Genomic DNA, 16125 nt, shown 5'->3' with positions numbered 1-16125 from the left:
CAAGCCCAACAGCTTCCTTGCTGGGCTATCTTCTTGGAATAACAAGTTTCATTTCCCCATTTCATTTTAAAATCATCTCATTACAAGCTGTCGGCTGCACGTGATCTCTATCTACTCCACCGTCCATGCTTTTTTTGTTGGGATCTTTATCCAAAATCACTATATTACTCATCACATTTAAGTGCGTAGAATTTATGTAAGTATAGAAATAAGATGTAACGACATTTTAAAAGGTACAACAACAAAAAATTATATTTTCCATAATAATTAAATTTTTATTAGATATTTCATTAGATAAAAATAGACAAAATTAATAGATGGAAATCAAACCCAATAAATTATATTATTTTAAATATATTCCATCTTTTATATAAGCTGAATAAAGTACTCATATATATTTAAAATTTGAACATAAAATATCATAATTTTAAATTTATTGAATTTAACCTTTCAAACCAAAATTTTACTTAATAATAGTGTAATAATATTTAAGGTGTGAATTAAAATAATATTTCTTTTCAGCATTAATAAAATTTAAAAGAATTGTACTATTTTAATTCCTTTTACATATTATAGTTGGACAGTGCATGAGCAAGGGGCCGAACCGACAATATCAGAAATCCAAGTGAAAAAACAAGCGTCTCTGACGCTGGAATTGGAGGAAACCATCAAACACTCCCCTCAACACCCGAGGCACAGTTCCTTTTGTATCTCACCCACTCTATAACACATTTTATCCACATTTTCCCCTTATAAATACCCATTCACTAATTACAATCTCTTCATCAAAACATTCACAATCATACTTAACACTTTCTTAATCTCCTCTTCAACTTGTTTCATTTGATTATCATCATATTTAATTCATAATGGCTAAAAATGTGGCTCAATCTGCTACCTTGGCTTCCCTTGACCAAAAGCTGGCCTTGGCAAAGCGCTGCTCTCATGGTAAGTATAAACACTATTTTACTCTACTGGTTTACTTATTTAAACGAAAAGGTAACTTAAATGAAGGTCTGTTTCTTCTTTGGCACCATCAGAGGGCGTGGTTGCTGGAGCTAAGGCCGCCATTGTTGCTACCATTGCCACTGCAATTCCGACTGTAAGTATATGATGGACAATATCCCACATTATTAGATCCTTTTTTTTCTTAGTGATTTATGATTAAATGGTAACAGTACTTCAATCCCTTGCCATGCATATGCAGCTAGCTAGTGTAAGGATGCTGCCTTGGGCTAAAGCCAATCTTAATCATACCGCACAAGCTCTCATCATCTCCACAGCGGCAGGAGCTGCTTATTTTATAGTTGCAGACAAGACTGTTTTGGCCACGGCACGGAAGAACTCCTTCAAGCATGCTCCTAACATGGAAGCATGAATTTGAGCTGGTTTTAATTTAAACTCAATATGTAAGCCACAATTATATTACCATTCAGTTGGCTAAAAAAAAGGATGGGGGCTGTGCGGGGAGAGTTGTATTTGTATATATAAATAAAGATGGTTTTTTATTACAAGGAGCTTTATATATACCCTTTGCATTTGGATCGGTTTCTGTGTCTGGTAACTCATCTAATAAGAGTTGGGTGGTTTGCAGGGGCTTTGGGTATTAGCTTACATAGCTAGCACGAGGTTTTAATGGCTTTCTAGTTTATATTCAGATTCCAAGTCCACCTTGAATTTTTCTAAAATAAAATAAAACAAAACCAGTGATGTTTCAGGGTTATTCTGTTATATTATTTATGGTTAGCAACATGTCTGGTTTGTGATTTGGGTTCGAAAGCCCAATTTGGTATTGTTGTTTTTTGGACACTATTTGATTTAGGACTTCCAATATGCGAATCCTTTTCGCAACTATGAAAGTGATGAAACCTTACCGCTCAACGAATGTTTGTTTGACTGCCATGGATGCTATAAATGTAGGCATTATCTTGCTGATAGAGTAGGTTTCACTAATCTCACAGAAGCATCATTTTTTATGGAGGTTGGAGACTTAAATTTGATAAGCATTCATATCAATAAAATTAAAATTTTATTATATATATAGCTGGTATTTATAAAGATTAATGATAATTTTATTTCGATTAATTTACCTGTAAATGCTAAAAAAATGAAATATTTACCGGACTAATTTTTGAAAAATGCTTTTAGCTAGAAGCTTTTTCAGATGATCTGTAAAAAAGTGCTTTTAATTGGAAGTTCTTTCTATCATTTTTCAACAAAAGTGCTTCCAACAGCAAGTCTTTCCTACCAAATCAACAAAAGCGCTTCCAACAGTAAGTTCTTTCATCACCTACTTTCAACAACTATTTAATTAGCCATTGCCCCCCAACCTCCAACTTAATTAGTTGTTGCTCCCCCCAACCCACCCATGGTAAAAAAAAATTATCCTATAAAACTCTCCATTTCATTTTTTTTTCCAATTCAATCTCAATTCTCTCTCATATTATCAATCCTCTCTCAAAACCCAATTAAATTCTCTAAATTTTTTTTGCTCTCTTAATTTTTTTATTTAAATTATCTTATCATTTTCTTAAAATATTTTTTCTAATACAAAGTCTTCATTTTTTTCAAAATTATCAATTGCAAATTCTGTAATCTGTCATGATAAGAACCACATTTTCATCAATAAATAATTTTCTAGAAAATTGACCACCACTCTAATATTAAGAAGGCAAAAAAAATTAATAACTAATATTTCATCCTTGCAAAGTAGATGGAGTTTCGATTATGAATCCAATTCAATTTTTTGGGATTCAAATATATGATTGGTGTAAAAATATGACATTTTTTTAATTTTGAATTAAATTATTATTTAACATCTCAAAAAATTATTACAAAATAATTAATTAAAAATATAAAAAAACCTCTAAACCTTATTTTAAATAAACAAAAATTAACCCTTAAAAAATGCTAGAAAAATCAGGACAAAAGAGTTTCTAGCTGAAGCACTTTTCTACGTATCACCTAAAAAAATTTCTAACTAGAAGTGTTTTTCAAAAATTGGCCCATTCCCATCAATTTTTATTTAACTGACCTTATCCCGTAAATATTTTTTTTATATTTAATGGTAAATTAGTCTTTTATTTCAATAGTAAAAAATAACTAAAAAAATGTAAGACTTTTAAATTTTAAATTTAAACTATCATAAGAAATGTTTAAGAAATCAATGCTTCTAGTTTCAAATTCATGGGTTTAATCATGAATATAAAGATAAATATAATATTTTTTAATAAATTAATTTTAGTTACAGCACATTGCACCTAACAATTTTTTTTTTTGGTACAAGAGGAAGGAGTAAACCATAACTACACTAAGTAAGGTCAAGTCATTTTAGAATAGTGCAGTAATTTGAGCACTTCATCTGGCGGCTATATGAAAATATATCTATCCAACGGTCTTGAGAACACCATTGAAGTCAAACTATCAACAACCATATTACCCTCTTTGAAGATATGTTCAATCTTAACCATCCAAGGAAATTTGAGTAGATTCTTGACAGCTCTGACTTAATGGCATTTAGAATTAAACATTTAGGATTTAAATTTTTAATAGCATTAAAAATTAAAGATAGTCAATTCTAGTCAACAAACATGTACAAGGAAGGTTTATTAGTTTAGATTATATATTCACGTAACATGAATTGCATACATAAATATATTTAATTATACTATATGTCAAAATATTAAAATAATTAAATAATTATATATTTAAATATTCTAATCAACAAGGTAAATATTTTAAGCTATGAAATACACAACTTATATTCAACAAACTTAAATATTTATATTAAAACAGAAGATACGTAAATATAAAAAAAATAAGTAAAGAATCAAAATAAATCAAGTCTCACAAACTTAAAAAATCAAAAACTTAAAAATCTCTAGGAAAAAAAAAGTTTAACTAACAAAAATTATATGCCTCTAATTAATTCTAATCAACAAGGTAAATCTCTTTTTAATTTTCTTTTCAATGGAATAGTATGAGTTTAAGATATAATCAAAACATTGAAATAGTAACAAAACTTGACAAAAATAATTCTAGGCTTATTTCATTCTAATTTTTTCACATATTTCATGAAAAGTTAAAATAAATTATTAGAAAAACTTAATTCACAAATTATGCAACTTATTAAATGTATAACAATAAAAAATGTATTGTTATTATTAATCAATGAATGGGAAGACATTGAAATCCCCAAAAGATTTCTATCGGAGAGCTAAAATCCATGGATCTTATAAGCCACATTTGGTGTGGTAATTGATACTCTAATCAGCTTAAAAGAACGGTGCATGTAAAAAGGCCATTGGCTGAAACGAGGTTAATGGAAGATAATTTAATGGAACAGTAGGATTTAACCATCCAAATCCAATCTCTTAAGAAATTCCAACTTTATTTCAGATCTTTTAACAACACGTGGATTGACAATCACTAGTTAATCTCGTACAATAATTGGTGCCAAAATCAGGAGAGAGATAGATGCTGAGATTACTAGTCATTTTGTCACTTTTTTAAAATGGTGTGATTATTATGAAAATAGGGTGAAAAATATTTCAATTTTTTATGGAACGTGAAATGTCCACCGCAACGCGTATACTTAAGGATTGAAAATATTTTTAAGTCATGTGGTGAAGCAAAAGGGTGGGGAAGAGAATATACAAATTTGAAAACCTACTGCTATTAATGAAGGTGGATTCTCTCAAGTATTATTGAAGGGAAATGGACCCTTTTCTTCTCTTTTTTTCCCAAAAATTAAAACAGTGACATGTAGAGAATAAAGCTGGACTCCGTGGCTGTTGTTCTAAGGTATTTTCCCTTTTGAGGGAATATTCATCATGTCTACTTAAAATATAAAATTATGGTGATTAGGATTCTCCCTTATCAAACTTGTAATTGCCAAACAAGCAACCTTTTATGACTATTTGGAGTTCTAACATGTTTACCATGTAAGCAAGAGAGAGTGACACCCATATACCATAGTCATCACCTACTAGTATGATTACATATGATATTTCTATCAAATTACACATTATCGAGCTCTTATTTTTAATAGGCTAATTAAACTAAGAAGACGGTTATTATTAATCACCTACATACATTAAGAACAAAGTCTTTATTATCAACTTAGTTAAGATTTTTGAAAGGACTAATCAACCTATCAAGAGTTTCATCTTTAAAAATGGATTAGAACCAACACGACCTTCTTCACTCTCTCCCTCAATTCTCCTATTACTTACATCTCTATCTTATTCTCTCTCTCAATCTGCTACTTATAAATGATGCATTTTCGCTCTTAATGATAAAATGAACTCTAATTTTACACCCATTTTTTATATCAACAAGTATATTCTCTTAGTAGCCTTTTTAATTGAAATTTTCGTTGCAAACACACATTTTTTAATATTTGATTGTTTTTAATATTTGGTGCGGGTTAGTTAGCTCTCAACTTTTGACACGATTTTCGTGGACGTTCTAAGAATCTTGGCAATGCCTTTATTATGAAAGGTCAAATGCAGCTCATCACATCATATGTTAAAAATAAAATAAGGATGGAATTTTTCAGGTGCAATGGAGCCCAACTCCAGTGTGCAAACCTTAGTTTTAAAAATATTATCCGATAATTACTTATAGCCCACCAGCGTCGGTCCGCCGCGAACCATATTCATCCATAACATTCCCACTGTTTTTTTTTTTTTTAGGTTCACTTTTGTGTGATTAGAGGGAAACTACAGACATAAGTCTAATGTTTAGCTTAATTTATGTTTTTTATAAACCGAGTTAAATTATTAAAAAATATATTATTTTAAAAATACTTTTTATATAAAATTTTAAAAAATACATACATACAATAACCTAAAACATTGTAATATTTATAAATTATTTTTAAAATTGTATTAATTCTTTTATTGTTAAAAATGGAACTAGATTCATAACAGTATCAATAAAGTCAAATTCGATACATAATACAACATTGTTTATCAACTAAAAATAAATGTTTCAAACAACAAGATTATTACAAGTATTAAGAAAAGTAGAAACAAAAGACCATCTAAAGAAGAGGTAGATTGAAAGTTACTCCCTAATTGGGCAAGTGCATGTGCATCGGTACATTTATTCTCTTCTCGAAAGAAATATTACAAAGATTTAGCAGTCAAATATTACCAGAGCATTTGCAGTCATCAACTAAAAGATGAGAGAATTTAATTAAATTGGATGAGTTATTATTAACCATAAGATAAATAAGAGTGGTGGTATCAACCTCAATTTTAAAATAAGTGGGATTTAATGATTTTGTTAACTGAACTCTATTTCTAAGCGCACACAATTCGGGTTAATTAATAAATATTTCACTAATTAATGTTGAATTCATTAAATATTTCGTTAAAATATAACCTATAAATCATCTAAAAATATATAAAAACTTGAGTGAAAAAGAAGAAGACATGTATCTAAATATTAGGATTGAATAATTCATATTTAAATTTGCTGTAACTTCATTATGAATAATAAATAAAATAATGTGTATCATTCATGGGATATTTTTGTGTATGTGCAGAAGCTCCAATTGATATGAATCTTCAAATACCTTTTGAATTATTGCACGAAAGCGGAACCGAAACATTAAAAAAAAAAAAAAAGGAATTTTGCAGTGCATGTGCATTATAAGGAATAAATTCCAAATGCAATATGCTTATATGTGTGTATATACATTTCCTCAAATGTTTTCTTAACCTTTTTATATTACTATTCCAACTGCAACCGGCACTGCTACATATCTGACTCTAGTTGGATGAGCTTCAGTGGGCACTTGACGTGCTCATCCACGTCAACTTTATGGGTGCAGAGTGACGTGTCTGCACAAGTGGACAACCCACCTCGGCAATCACTTTGATTCACATGGCCCGACCAATATATATTGTATCATAACTATAACTTATTCAAAAACTTAATATCTATTAAATTTTATGTGAATTTTTTTAAAACTTAGTCAATAATAAATATAGGTTGAATAGTAATAAATTCGTAATTTAATATTATTGGACAAGTGTTTGATTTGTAATTATTTTACTTAAAATAATATAAAAGTATAAAAATGTAACACCTCCTAACCCCAAACCGTTACCCGAACGAGGTTATGAGGCATTACCGGACATATCAGACAACTTACTAATAATTTACAATTATTAAAAATTTTCATAGTATAATATAATAATTGAGTCCCTATCTTGAACTCTCAAAGTTCAAGCACGTATTAAAAGTAGAACGGGACTTGTTCGAATATTCTGAATTTTTTTATAAAAATTTCGGCAGCATTTCTGCTTATTTTTACCTAAAACCTCCTACAAGTTCAAACTAAAACAACCAACACCAATTTTTCACATTCATATAACTAATATTTATATCATTAACATAATTTCAACTTAATAACTATCATATACTTTTCTTACCATTTCATTTAACCATCTAAATCTTACAATTCAACCTTCACTACCCAAAGTAATATGCATATTCAAGTGACTATATAACACATATGTACATGACACCTTTACCCAAAAGAAAAATATACATCACCAAATTTGTGTTGGAGTCGGGAATGTTCTGGATGCTGAACTGGGACACTTGACTTCTACTAATCTGCGCACGGAAACAACCGTATGCTGAGTATGGATATACTCAGTGATATTACCATAATTCAAATTATATCAACAATAGTAAAAACATAAATATTAAAATACCTAACAATTAATGTCATATGTACTAATTCATAAATCAATGTATTTTCTCAAACTTAAATTTATATCACTTATGAATATACATTTCATACTTTTCTCTTATTATCACAATTCCAATTTCAATTCGTAATTCAATTTATTTTTCTTGTTTCAATGCCTCAAATTCACATTTCAATTTTTCACCCTATTAACGTAACTCGGACTTTGGCGGATACACGGATCCAACCAAACACACCAATATGGCACCCAGTGCCTCATCGGATAGTTCGAAGTAATAGTTGACACCCAGTGTCTCATCGGCCTAGCCGAAGTAAAGTTGGTACCCGGTACCTCATCGAATCTATCCGAAGAAATATAGTGACACCCAGTGTCTCATCGACTCGAGGTCGAAGTATCCCTGAACACTTCCAATCCTATGGCATGCCAACTATATCCGACTCAGCCCGACTAGTTAATAGGGTATTCAATTCACTTTCTCAATCCTATATCACTTTCAATTCACAATTCAAATCACCAAACATTTTTCAATCAATACGCTTATCAAATAATTACATATTCCATAATTCACTTATTCAATTCAATTTGATTCAATTTGCATCACTTTCATTTTCACTCAATATTCATATCAATTTCACATACTTACCTCAAGTCTTACTTACCATACATAACAATAAAAAAAATTCAGCAATCAATAATAATTAAAATTCGAATTATAGTAATACACACCGTAATTCTCCCGTTTTAGTCCTCGATGACTTTCTCCTTTCCTTTCGATGCTGATGCTTCAGGTTCTTTGTTGGCTACGAAAATAATAATTTATAATCATCAATACAACATGATTCAATTTAATTCATGAGCCTAAACATGCAAATTTAACCATTTTTAATGTATATATATAATTTCACCATTAAGCTGTCTACTTGAGTCATTGTTACTAAATTATTTATATCTTGAGTTACGAAACTCCAAATTAATATCCGTAAATTTTCATTAAAACTAGACTCATATATCTTATAACCATAAAATTTTCAGAATTTTTGGTCTAGCCATTTAGTACAGTTTATTCGTTAAATACTCCCCTGTTATTTCATTTGACAGTTCTGACCTCTCTTTACTAAAAATAAATTATCTCATTGTACAGAACTCGAATAAGGTTCTTGTTTATTTATTTTGAAACTAGATTCATTAAGGAGTTCACATATATAAATTACACTCCATAATAATTTTTTTACAATTTTTAATGATTTTCCAAAGTTAAAACAGGGCATCTCGAAATCACCCCGAACCAGTATTACAAAATTTCAAATATCTCTTGATTCATCAATTAATTGCTTACACTGTTTCTACTATAAGAAACTAGACTCAATAAGCTTTAATTCCATATTTTGTTCATCCTCTAGTTCAATTTATAAAATTTTTAGTGAATTTTCAAAGTCAGACCATTACTACTTCCCAAAACTGTTTTGATGTAAAATGTTAATAACCAAATTTATAACACCAATTCACACCTTATTCCTATTCAAATTTCATTTAAACTCAAATTTAATTATTAAATTTTCAACATATTTTCTTAATTCCGAATTTTCCTCAATTTAATCCCTAAAACACAAAACTTATAGCTTACTTTGCAATTCAATCCTTATATCTATTCTAACTTGAATTTCATTCAATTAAACCACTATTTCATCATTTTATTCAATATGAACTTTGTTTAAAAACCTAAGAACTTCCAAACTAACAACTTAATTTCATCAAAAACTTGTTTTAAGACTTCTAAAATATCAAAATTATGAGAAAAGGACTTGATTGAGCTTACCAATTAACTCCAAGCTTCATAAACCTTATTTCCCCTTTTCTTTCTTCTTTCCTTTCTTTCTCCCCTGTTTTTCTCTGTTTCGTTTGCTTTCATTCTGTTTCTTTTAACTTATTTGTTTCTTTTATATATAATAATAATATAATATAATATAATATACTTAATTATTAAATAAATATATATATTTTTTAATCAATAAAATCTTCTAATTTTTCTTTAATCTATAATTAAACTTTTACCCTTATTCAATTTAATCCTTTTTACTAATTACTCTAAATTAAGCTAAATTTACTTAATTAAAACCCAATTAAACACACTACTAGACTCATAAATATTTTTAATAATTATTTTCGAACTTATTTCACTAAGACGGAGGCCCGATAACACACTTTTCTGATGCCCACGGATTTTGGATTGTTACATTTAAATAAAAGTGTCGTCATAAAAATATTAATTATAATTTAAAAGAAGAGGTATTTATGTTATTTATAAGTTAGTGACTTGGTTAAAAATGACATCAACTCATTAAATTATTTAAATAATAGTATGCATATATATATGCATGAGTGAAAATATTTGGTATACTTGACATGTTTCTTTATTATAGGAATTGAATCAAATTAATCTTTTTATTATTAAATAGATCTATTTAGCGCATGTACTATTAAAAAGAGTCAAAGGTTAAATAAATCTTGTAAGCACATACACTTATATATATATATATGTATGTATGCATGCTTAAACTATTAACAAGGTATCCTCTTGTTTAAGGAGTAAATAATATATATATTAGATTATGCTACATTCATAATAAAAAAATATATAAAATTTAAACGCAGTTTGACTAAAATAGTAATGTTGATAAGGTAAAAATTACAGTGTTTTTACTCATAATTTTTTATATTTTACATAAAAAGATAAAAATAATATAATTTATTTAATAAGGCAATAGTATGTTAATTATTAGCTAAGTTTGGTTGAGTAATAATATCAATTCGACTAATGATGTATATATACGAAACTGAAGTGTTATAATTATTGAGTTAAAGATGGATTTCAGTATCAAATTTTACAATACTTAAAGTCGACTAAATTTTCCATTGAAACTAGTCTTGAGTTCAAGTCTATAGACAATCCTAAACCCCTTTTTCCCTTATTAAGAAAAAAGATCTACAAGACTTGAAAGAAAAGAGAGTTAATGGTTTATCTATTTATGATGGGAAATAGTAGACTCCATATCCAAATAAGAGCTTCCCCTCATAACACCTATAGCTAGTGAGTAATATGGATGAAAAGAGAATATAATATTTTTACATTGTTTTCCAGCAATAACGATAGGGAATCACATAAAGAAAGAGGCATGCTTGCATGTTATGGAATTTTAATTTTGAAAAAGTATGCGTGCATGAATACATGCAATCATATGACATGCAGTGTACTGCTAAACCTATCTTCCCAAGAATACTGTAAAGTATCAGAACTATGACCAGCTTAGCTAGGTTTTATCTGAACACCCAAGAAAAAAAAAATGTCAGCTTTAAGAATCCCATGAAGACCCCCCCCCCAAAAAAAACCTAGCCCTTTAACAAGTATATATAGCCCCTACCATCCCAAACACCTAAATCACCAATTGCACTAACAAACTTATTGATTTAGCTACTACTTTTCTTTCACTCAACGCCATTTATTTTCTAAGAGGTAAGCTTCTTCAATCTAAGCTTGCTTTCATTTTCTTATGAAAACCAGAAAAAAAAAAACGGGGGTTTGATTTCTTTTTCTTATTTTGTGGTTTGTAAAATGGCTTATCAGGGATAAAAAATGAGCTGGACAGGAGGAGATTGGATTTGTGCAGCATGCCAACACCAGAATTTCAGAAAGAGAGAAGCGTGCCAACGTTGCGGGTATCCTAAGTATGGTGGCCCTGATGTATCGACTTACTTGTACAACAGGACCGAAGCTTTGGCCGGTGACTGGTATTGCGTTGCCATGAACTGTGGAGCTCACAACTACGCTAGCCGACCAAACTGCTATCGATGTGGTACCATAAAAACCGACTATGGTGGTTACACTGTGATGGGGTCTGAAAGCAGTGCCCCACCTGGTTGGAAAACTGGTGACTGGATGTGCACCAGGTGAGTTTGCCTTGTTATAAAATTCCACAAATAAGCTGCATTGTCTCTGTTTGTGACATTCTTGATACTGCATTCTTTTCCATTTTCCAAGCAATGATAATAGGAAGTTTCAGCAGATAGTAAATTCCCATCACAGTGTTCATTTGAATGATGATGATGATGATATGCCTGATTTATCAAGTGAATGTGACTGCAATTTTGTATTGACAGATATGGGTGTGGAGTTCACAATTACGCTAGCAGGCTTGAATGCTTCAAATGCAAGACACCAAGGGATTTTGGTAAGAAAAATCTTGGTATAGCCATTGCACCATTGATCTTATCATAGCATAGAAAAATGACATTTTTTTTTCCTTCTATTTTCAGGTGGTGCTTAGGAAATTCAAGAAGAACATGGTATGAAAAGTCGCAAATTTTCCATCATCAGTTTCTGTTTTGGAATCAAATAACATATAGATAGATAGATAGATAGATAGATAACCAAAGGTGAAGGCCATTTTTACCAAGAATAGCTCATATGTAAACTGCACTGATCAGCAGAAGAGGTTTCAGGCTTTATGAACATGAAGCTTTGAGATTAATTTTTCTAATGGAAAATAATATCTTTGTTTCAGCCTGTGGGTGTATGTATGAATGGGGGAAACCCATAATTGAATACTACTACATTTTTGGGCTAATACTAATTAAAGGACCACCAGTCTCAACATTCAACAAATGCAATAAAATTAAATTCAAAATTAAGATAGCTGAAATTTAGAAATAAAGATTCAAGGGATCAAAAGGCAGGGTTTTGTCTCAGTGCAATAATTTATGATTCTTTTAAGCATAAAACCTTTATGGAACTATATATATAATATAATAATGAAGATAAGAACCAGATGCTCCCTTCTTTAGAAGCATAGATGCCAATGCCCATTGCCAAGTTCAAAGCAAAGTCAAATCCCACACATTATTATTGGCACAAGTATTTGTCTGCATAACCTTTTCTTTAAGTAATTTTCTTTTACACATATATATATACACACATACTTTGTTGTCTCCCTCCTACTGCCCGGTAATATAGCTTTTGTTACACAAGATTCTAATTGGGATTGCGCAGTGCTGCTTTTATGTTGCTCATATTATTCTTTAAGATGTTTAAGTGCCCCAATTTTAAGTGAACCAGTTCTGCAACAGCACATCCATGGGGGGTCCAGAGTCTAGACAGAGGTAAGAGGGTACATTGCTATATGCTGCTCTCTTTTTTTCACTTTACACTAAAATAGTTTCAATAATGTTGCTTAATAAATTAATTAATTTGGACTTTGGAACCTATCCATGCAAAACTATGGTGCTAAATCAAGATTCTTGTTACTCTGTTTCATTACAATGAAGGCATCGACAAATATAACTTTCTAAAAGTCTAAAACCAAACCGAATATTCAAACAAACATGCAAAAATGATTATGATAATCATTTTTAAAGCACCCAAAACCAAATCAATACTATTCAATGCATTTTCTTTTGTTTCTTAATTAATTCTTTCAAATGACCTTTCAGAAATTATTGGAACACTTGAGTGGCACTTTAGGATTTTGATGGGTTATAGGATTACATTTATATATATATATTTTTTACTGGTTGTTTAGATACTGAATTTGTTTTTTTTTTTTTTACAAGCAAGCAATTATATTACAAGGGGACAGGAGAAAGAATTTACAAACATGGGATTAAATCTCAGACTTCATGCCAATTAATTAGAAACATAAGTTTTGTTACTAACCCAATGACGTGATATCAATGGAAATCTTTTATCATTGAGTAAATATAAAATTTATTAATAATAAATTCCTATATTTTGTATTCAGATAATATAAAAAATCTATTATTTTCAAAACGTGCATCAAAGTGAATGGATTCTGTTGTCCTCAATCTTCTTAGCTGCCCGGCTGTTGTTTTAATGCTGAAATGATGAAACCCTACTATACAATATTAAAATCATAATCTCACAATCTTAAAATAATATATTACTCTCTTAATAATGAAATAATACAAAACGACATGGCGACTTGAGATGGCATCTTTTAAACATATTTCAACACGAATTGTGTTGAATATGAAGAACATCTACTTTACAAAAATTTCATATCATCAAATGCAAATTAAGCCTCTGTCCCTTTTCTGTCTTTTCTTTGTATACATTCATACAGTGATCATTTAATTTGCTTCTAACATTATCGGTTCAGCCTTATCTTATTTGGTACTGTTGTTGTTGCTGTGTAAGCCTTGTCTATTTTTTTTTATTGACACCATAGTATGAACAAGATGTTGTGCACTTTCGATAGGCAAATATACCCTTACAAGTTACAAGACAGCAAGAGTTTCCATGCTTGTATAGTTCAAGTTTTCCTATGTACCTTCTTTGCAGATTTAGCCCATTTTATAGTTGTTCTGGCTAAAGCATCCATGGGATCCATACATTTTTTAAGAAGAGGATCCTCTCGAGGTAAAATGTTCTGTAGTTCATCCGAAGCAAGGATGACAACATTCACAGCTCTAATTAAAAGAACCTGGATTGCAATTCTCAGCAAGTTTCGAGCCCCTTCTATGTCCCTTTGGTTCCATGATTCAACTGCTGGCATTAGAATATGTTCCATCGTTTCCTTGTCTGGCAAAACCACTTCAAAACCCTGCAAAAAATGTGTACTTTTGGATGAACGTAGTGAAGATTCTTCCTAGTGGCATCTTTTGTCTTAAATTAGTTGTTTCATATGATGTTTTCCAACCAAACCAAATAAAGGAACAGATTTTGCAAACAATGGTGAATAAAATCTTAATAAACTTGAATTTGAAGAGTTCCCCTGTTTCCTCTGATAACATGACTAAGAGCTTAGTCTGACAGTTTGATTGTTGATTTTATGATCCAAAGTTTTTAGGACACAAATTCAGCTTTCTATTATCGTACAATGTATATAAACATGATGATACCAGAAAAAGAAAATCAAATCCAGAATCAAATAGACCATTGAGATACCTGATTCTGTAATTTTTGTTGATATGGAGCAACAGCTATGGTTTCACATGTGGAAAGTACCCCAATTCGAACACTGCTCCCAGCATCCATTGGCTTCAATTTCGCTTCCTTGAGCTCCCTGGCAACACAGTCACCGATGTGAAAAAAGGGCAGTAAGCAGCTCTCAGATATCTCATCATGCCATGCATTTGAGATATGGCATGGCATCACAATGCAACGAGCTCCAGATTTCTCGAGAAATATTCTTTTCTGCCTCAGATTCTGGATGATAATATGTTCACCATTTACTTCCGATGAATGAACCGGACGGCGGCCGCCGTCTAGGGCCGGTTCACTGCAGACAACGAAAGGAACACATTCCTCCCCATTCCTAGAGCTCCACCACACAAGTTTCTCAAGGAATATAAGAGTGGACAAAACAGAAACCCCTCCAATTATACCCACTGTATTGGCTTGGCTCAGCAGGGAATTCTGGGGCTGACTTTTTAGTTCGGTTGAACTTGAACCTGATATCTTTTTGGATTCATAAAAATCTCCATTTTCATCTGTTTGTACCAGAGTTGAAGACATTTGTACTGCAAAACATGGGTTTGGTCTTGTTCTAAACTGGCTTCTGATTTTACTTAGATTACCTACAACTGGTGGACAGTTTACTTTATGGAAAGACATAGTCAACCCTCCATCAAACATCCCTAACAGATGAAACAGTTCACCAATGAAATGTGTAGATTATGTTCATGCCTCTCACTTTTCAGAGTTCACTGATAAAAGTATCTTCGGGGGGGGGGGTGACTCTAATTTGCTGGTTCCTAGATATTTTATCTTATTGATTGTAGAAAAGGTAAAAAGGCAAAGAAGGGGCACATGGAGACGATGATACTTAACTCTGCAAAGGGTATATTTATATCTGCATCTATGACAATGAATGAACAGTCATATAAATAGGGAAAGGAATCTCCATACTTGTCACCGTCTTAGCTTCTGCCATTGCATCAATTTCCCACCGTTGAAAGCATATATGATAAATTAATAATTCAAGGAATTATTTAACAAATTCCAAATAAAGACAGACAGACACCACCTTTGGCCTAAATTATTTTTTACCCTTTTCCTGAAAACTGAAAATGTGACATTGTTTACAGCAAATTGTCACGCTCAGCTGTCAGAAGGGAAGTCCTTAACTATGGGGTGCTCAGCAAAATTACTGCTGTAATCGTCTGCTTGTGAAGCAACAACTACTATGGACTTAATCTATTTTAGGGTAAACTCTCAAGATGGTCACCCAACTTTTAAGACGATTTTATTGTGGTTACCTAAAATAAAATATTTGCAATTTTATCATCCAACTTTTAAGTTGCTTTCATTTTAGTAACCCAAGTGTTATATGTCTAACAGCGGTTAATTATACACACCGCATCATGTTTATACTTTTATTTT

The 16125-nt window shown here is 30.9% G+C and overlaps 3 protein-coding genes across 3 annotated transcripts; 2 read left to right on the top strand and 1 right to left on the bottom strand.

Annotated features, from left to right (window-relative positions):
• Positions 1-590: 590 nt before the first annotated feature.
• On the top strand, positions 591-1511 carry LOC107907265 (early nodulin-93). Its single transcript, XM_016834562.2, has 3 exons — positions 591-948; positions 1041-1102; positions 1208-1511. The coding sequence occupies exons 1-3, from the start codon at positions 870-872 to the stop codon at positions 1376-1378; spliced, it is 312 nt and encodes a 103-aa protein (XP_016690051.1). The 5' UTR covers positions 591-869; the 3' UTR covers positions 1379-1511.
• Positions 1512-11091: 9580 nt separating this feature from the next.
• On the top strand, positions 11092-12288 carry LOC107903290 (uncharacterized RNA-binding protein C17H9.04c). Its single transcript, XM_016829312.2, has 4 exons — positions 11092-11241; positions 11353-11675; positions 11886-11956; positions 12042-12288. Exons 2-4 carry the CDS (start codon positions 11362-11364, stop codon positions 12050-12052), a joined length of 396 nt encoding a protein of 131 aa, XP_016684801.1. The 5' UTR covers positions 11092-11241; positions 11353-11361; the 3' UTR covers positions 12053-12288.
• A 1380-nt stretch (positions 12289-13668) lies between these two features.
• LOC107907266 (uncharacterized) lies at positions 13669-15677 on the bottom strand. Its single transcript, XM_016834563.2, has 2 exons — positions 14689-15677; positions 13669-14344 (listed from the first exon to the last, which is right to left on the bottom strand). Exons 1-2 carry the CDS (start codon positions 15376-15378, stop codon positions 14054-14056), a joined length of 981 nt encoding a protein of 326 aa, XP_016690052.2. The 5' UTR covers positions 15379-15677; the 3' UTR covers positions 13669-14053.
• Positions 15678-16125: the final 448 nt, after the last annotated feature.

The sequence above is a fragment of the Gossypium hirsutum genome, chromosome A05 (genome assembly GCF_007990345.1).
Source record: "Gossypium hirsutum isolate 1008001.06 chromosome A05, Gossypium_hirsutum_v2.1, whole genome shotgun sequence".
NCBI lineage: Eukaryota > Viridiplantae > Streptophyta > Magnoliopsida > Malvales > Malvaceae > Gossypium > Gossypium hirsutum.
This window is presented reverse-complemented; position numbering and strand designations above follow the sequence as displayed.

What these genes read in the sequence shown, in the direction of transcription:
- LOC107907265 (XM_016834562.2), top strand. Translation starts at nt 870, where the DNA reads ATGGCTAAAAATGTGGCTCAATCTGCTACCTTGGCTTCCCTTGACCAA. An exon ending in GGCAAAGCGCTGCTCTCATG is followed by an intron (nt 949 to 1,040) that starts GTAAGTATAAAC and finishes TGGCACCATCAG; the next exon opens with AGGGCGTGGTTGCTGGAGCT. An exon ending in TTGCCACTGCAATTCCGACT is followed by an intron (nt 1,103 to 1,207) that starts GTAAGTATATGA and finishes ATGCATATGCAG; the next exon opens with CTAGCTAGTGTAAGGATGCT.
- LOC107903290 (XM_016829312.2), top strand. Translation starts at nt 11,362, where the DNA reads ATGAGCTGGACAGGAGGAGATTGGATTTGTGCAGCATGCCAACACCAG. An exon ending in GGTGACTGGATGTGCACCAG is followed by an intron (nt 11,676 to 11,885) that starts GTGAGTTTGCCT and finishes TTGTATTGACAG; the next exon opens with ATATGGGTGTGGAGTTCACA.
- LOC107907266 (XM_016834563.2), bottom strand. Translation starts at nt 15,378, where the DNA reads ATGTTTGATGGAGGGTTGACTATGTCTTTCCATAAAGTAAACTGTCCA. An exon ending in AACAAAAATTACAGAATCAG is followed by an intron (nt 14,345 to 14,688) that starts GTATCTCAATGG and finishes CATTTTTTGCAG; the next exon opens with GGTTTTGAAGTGGTTTTGCC.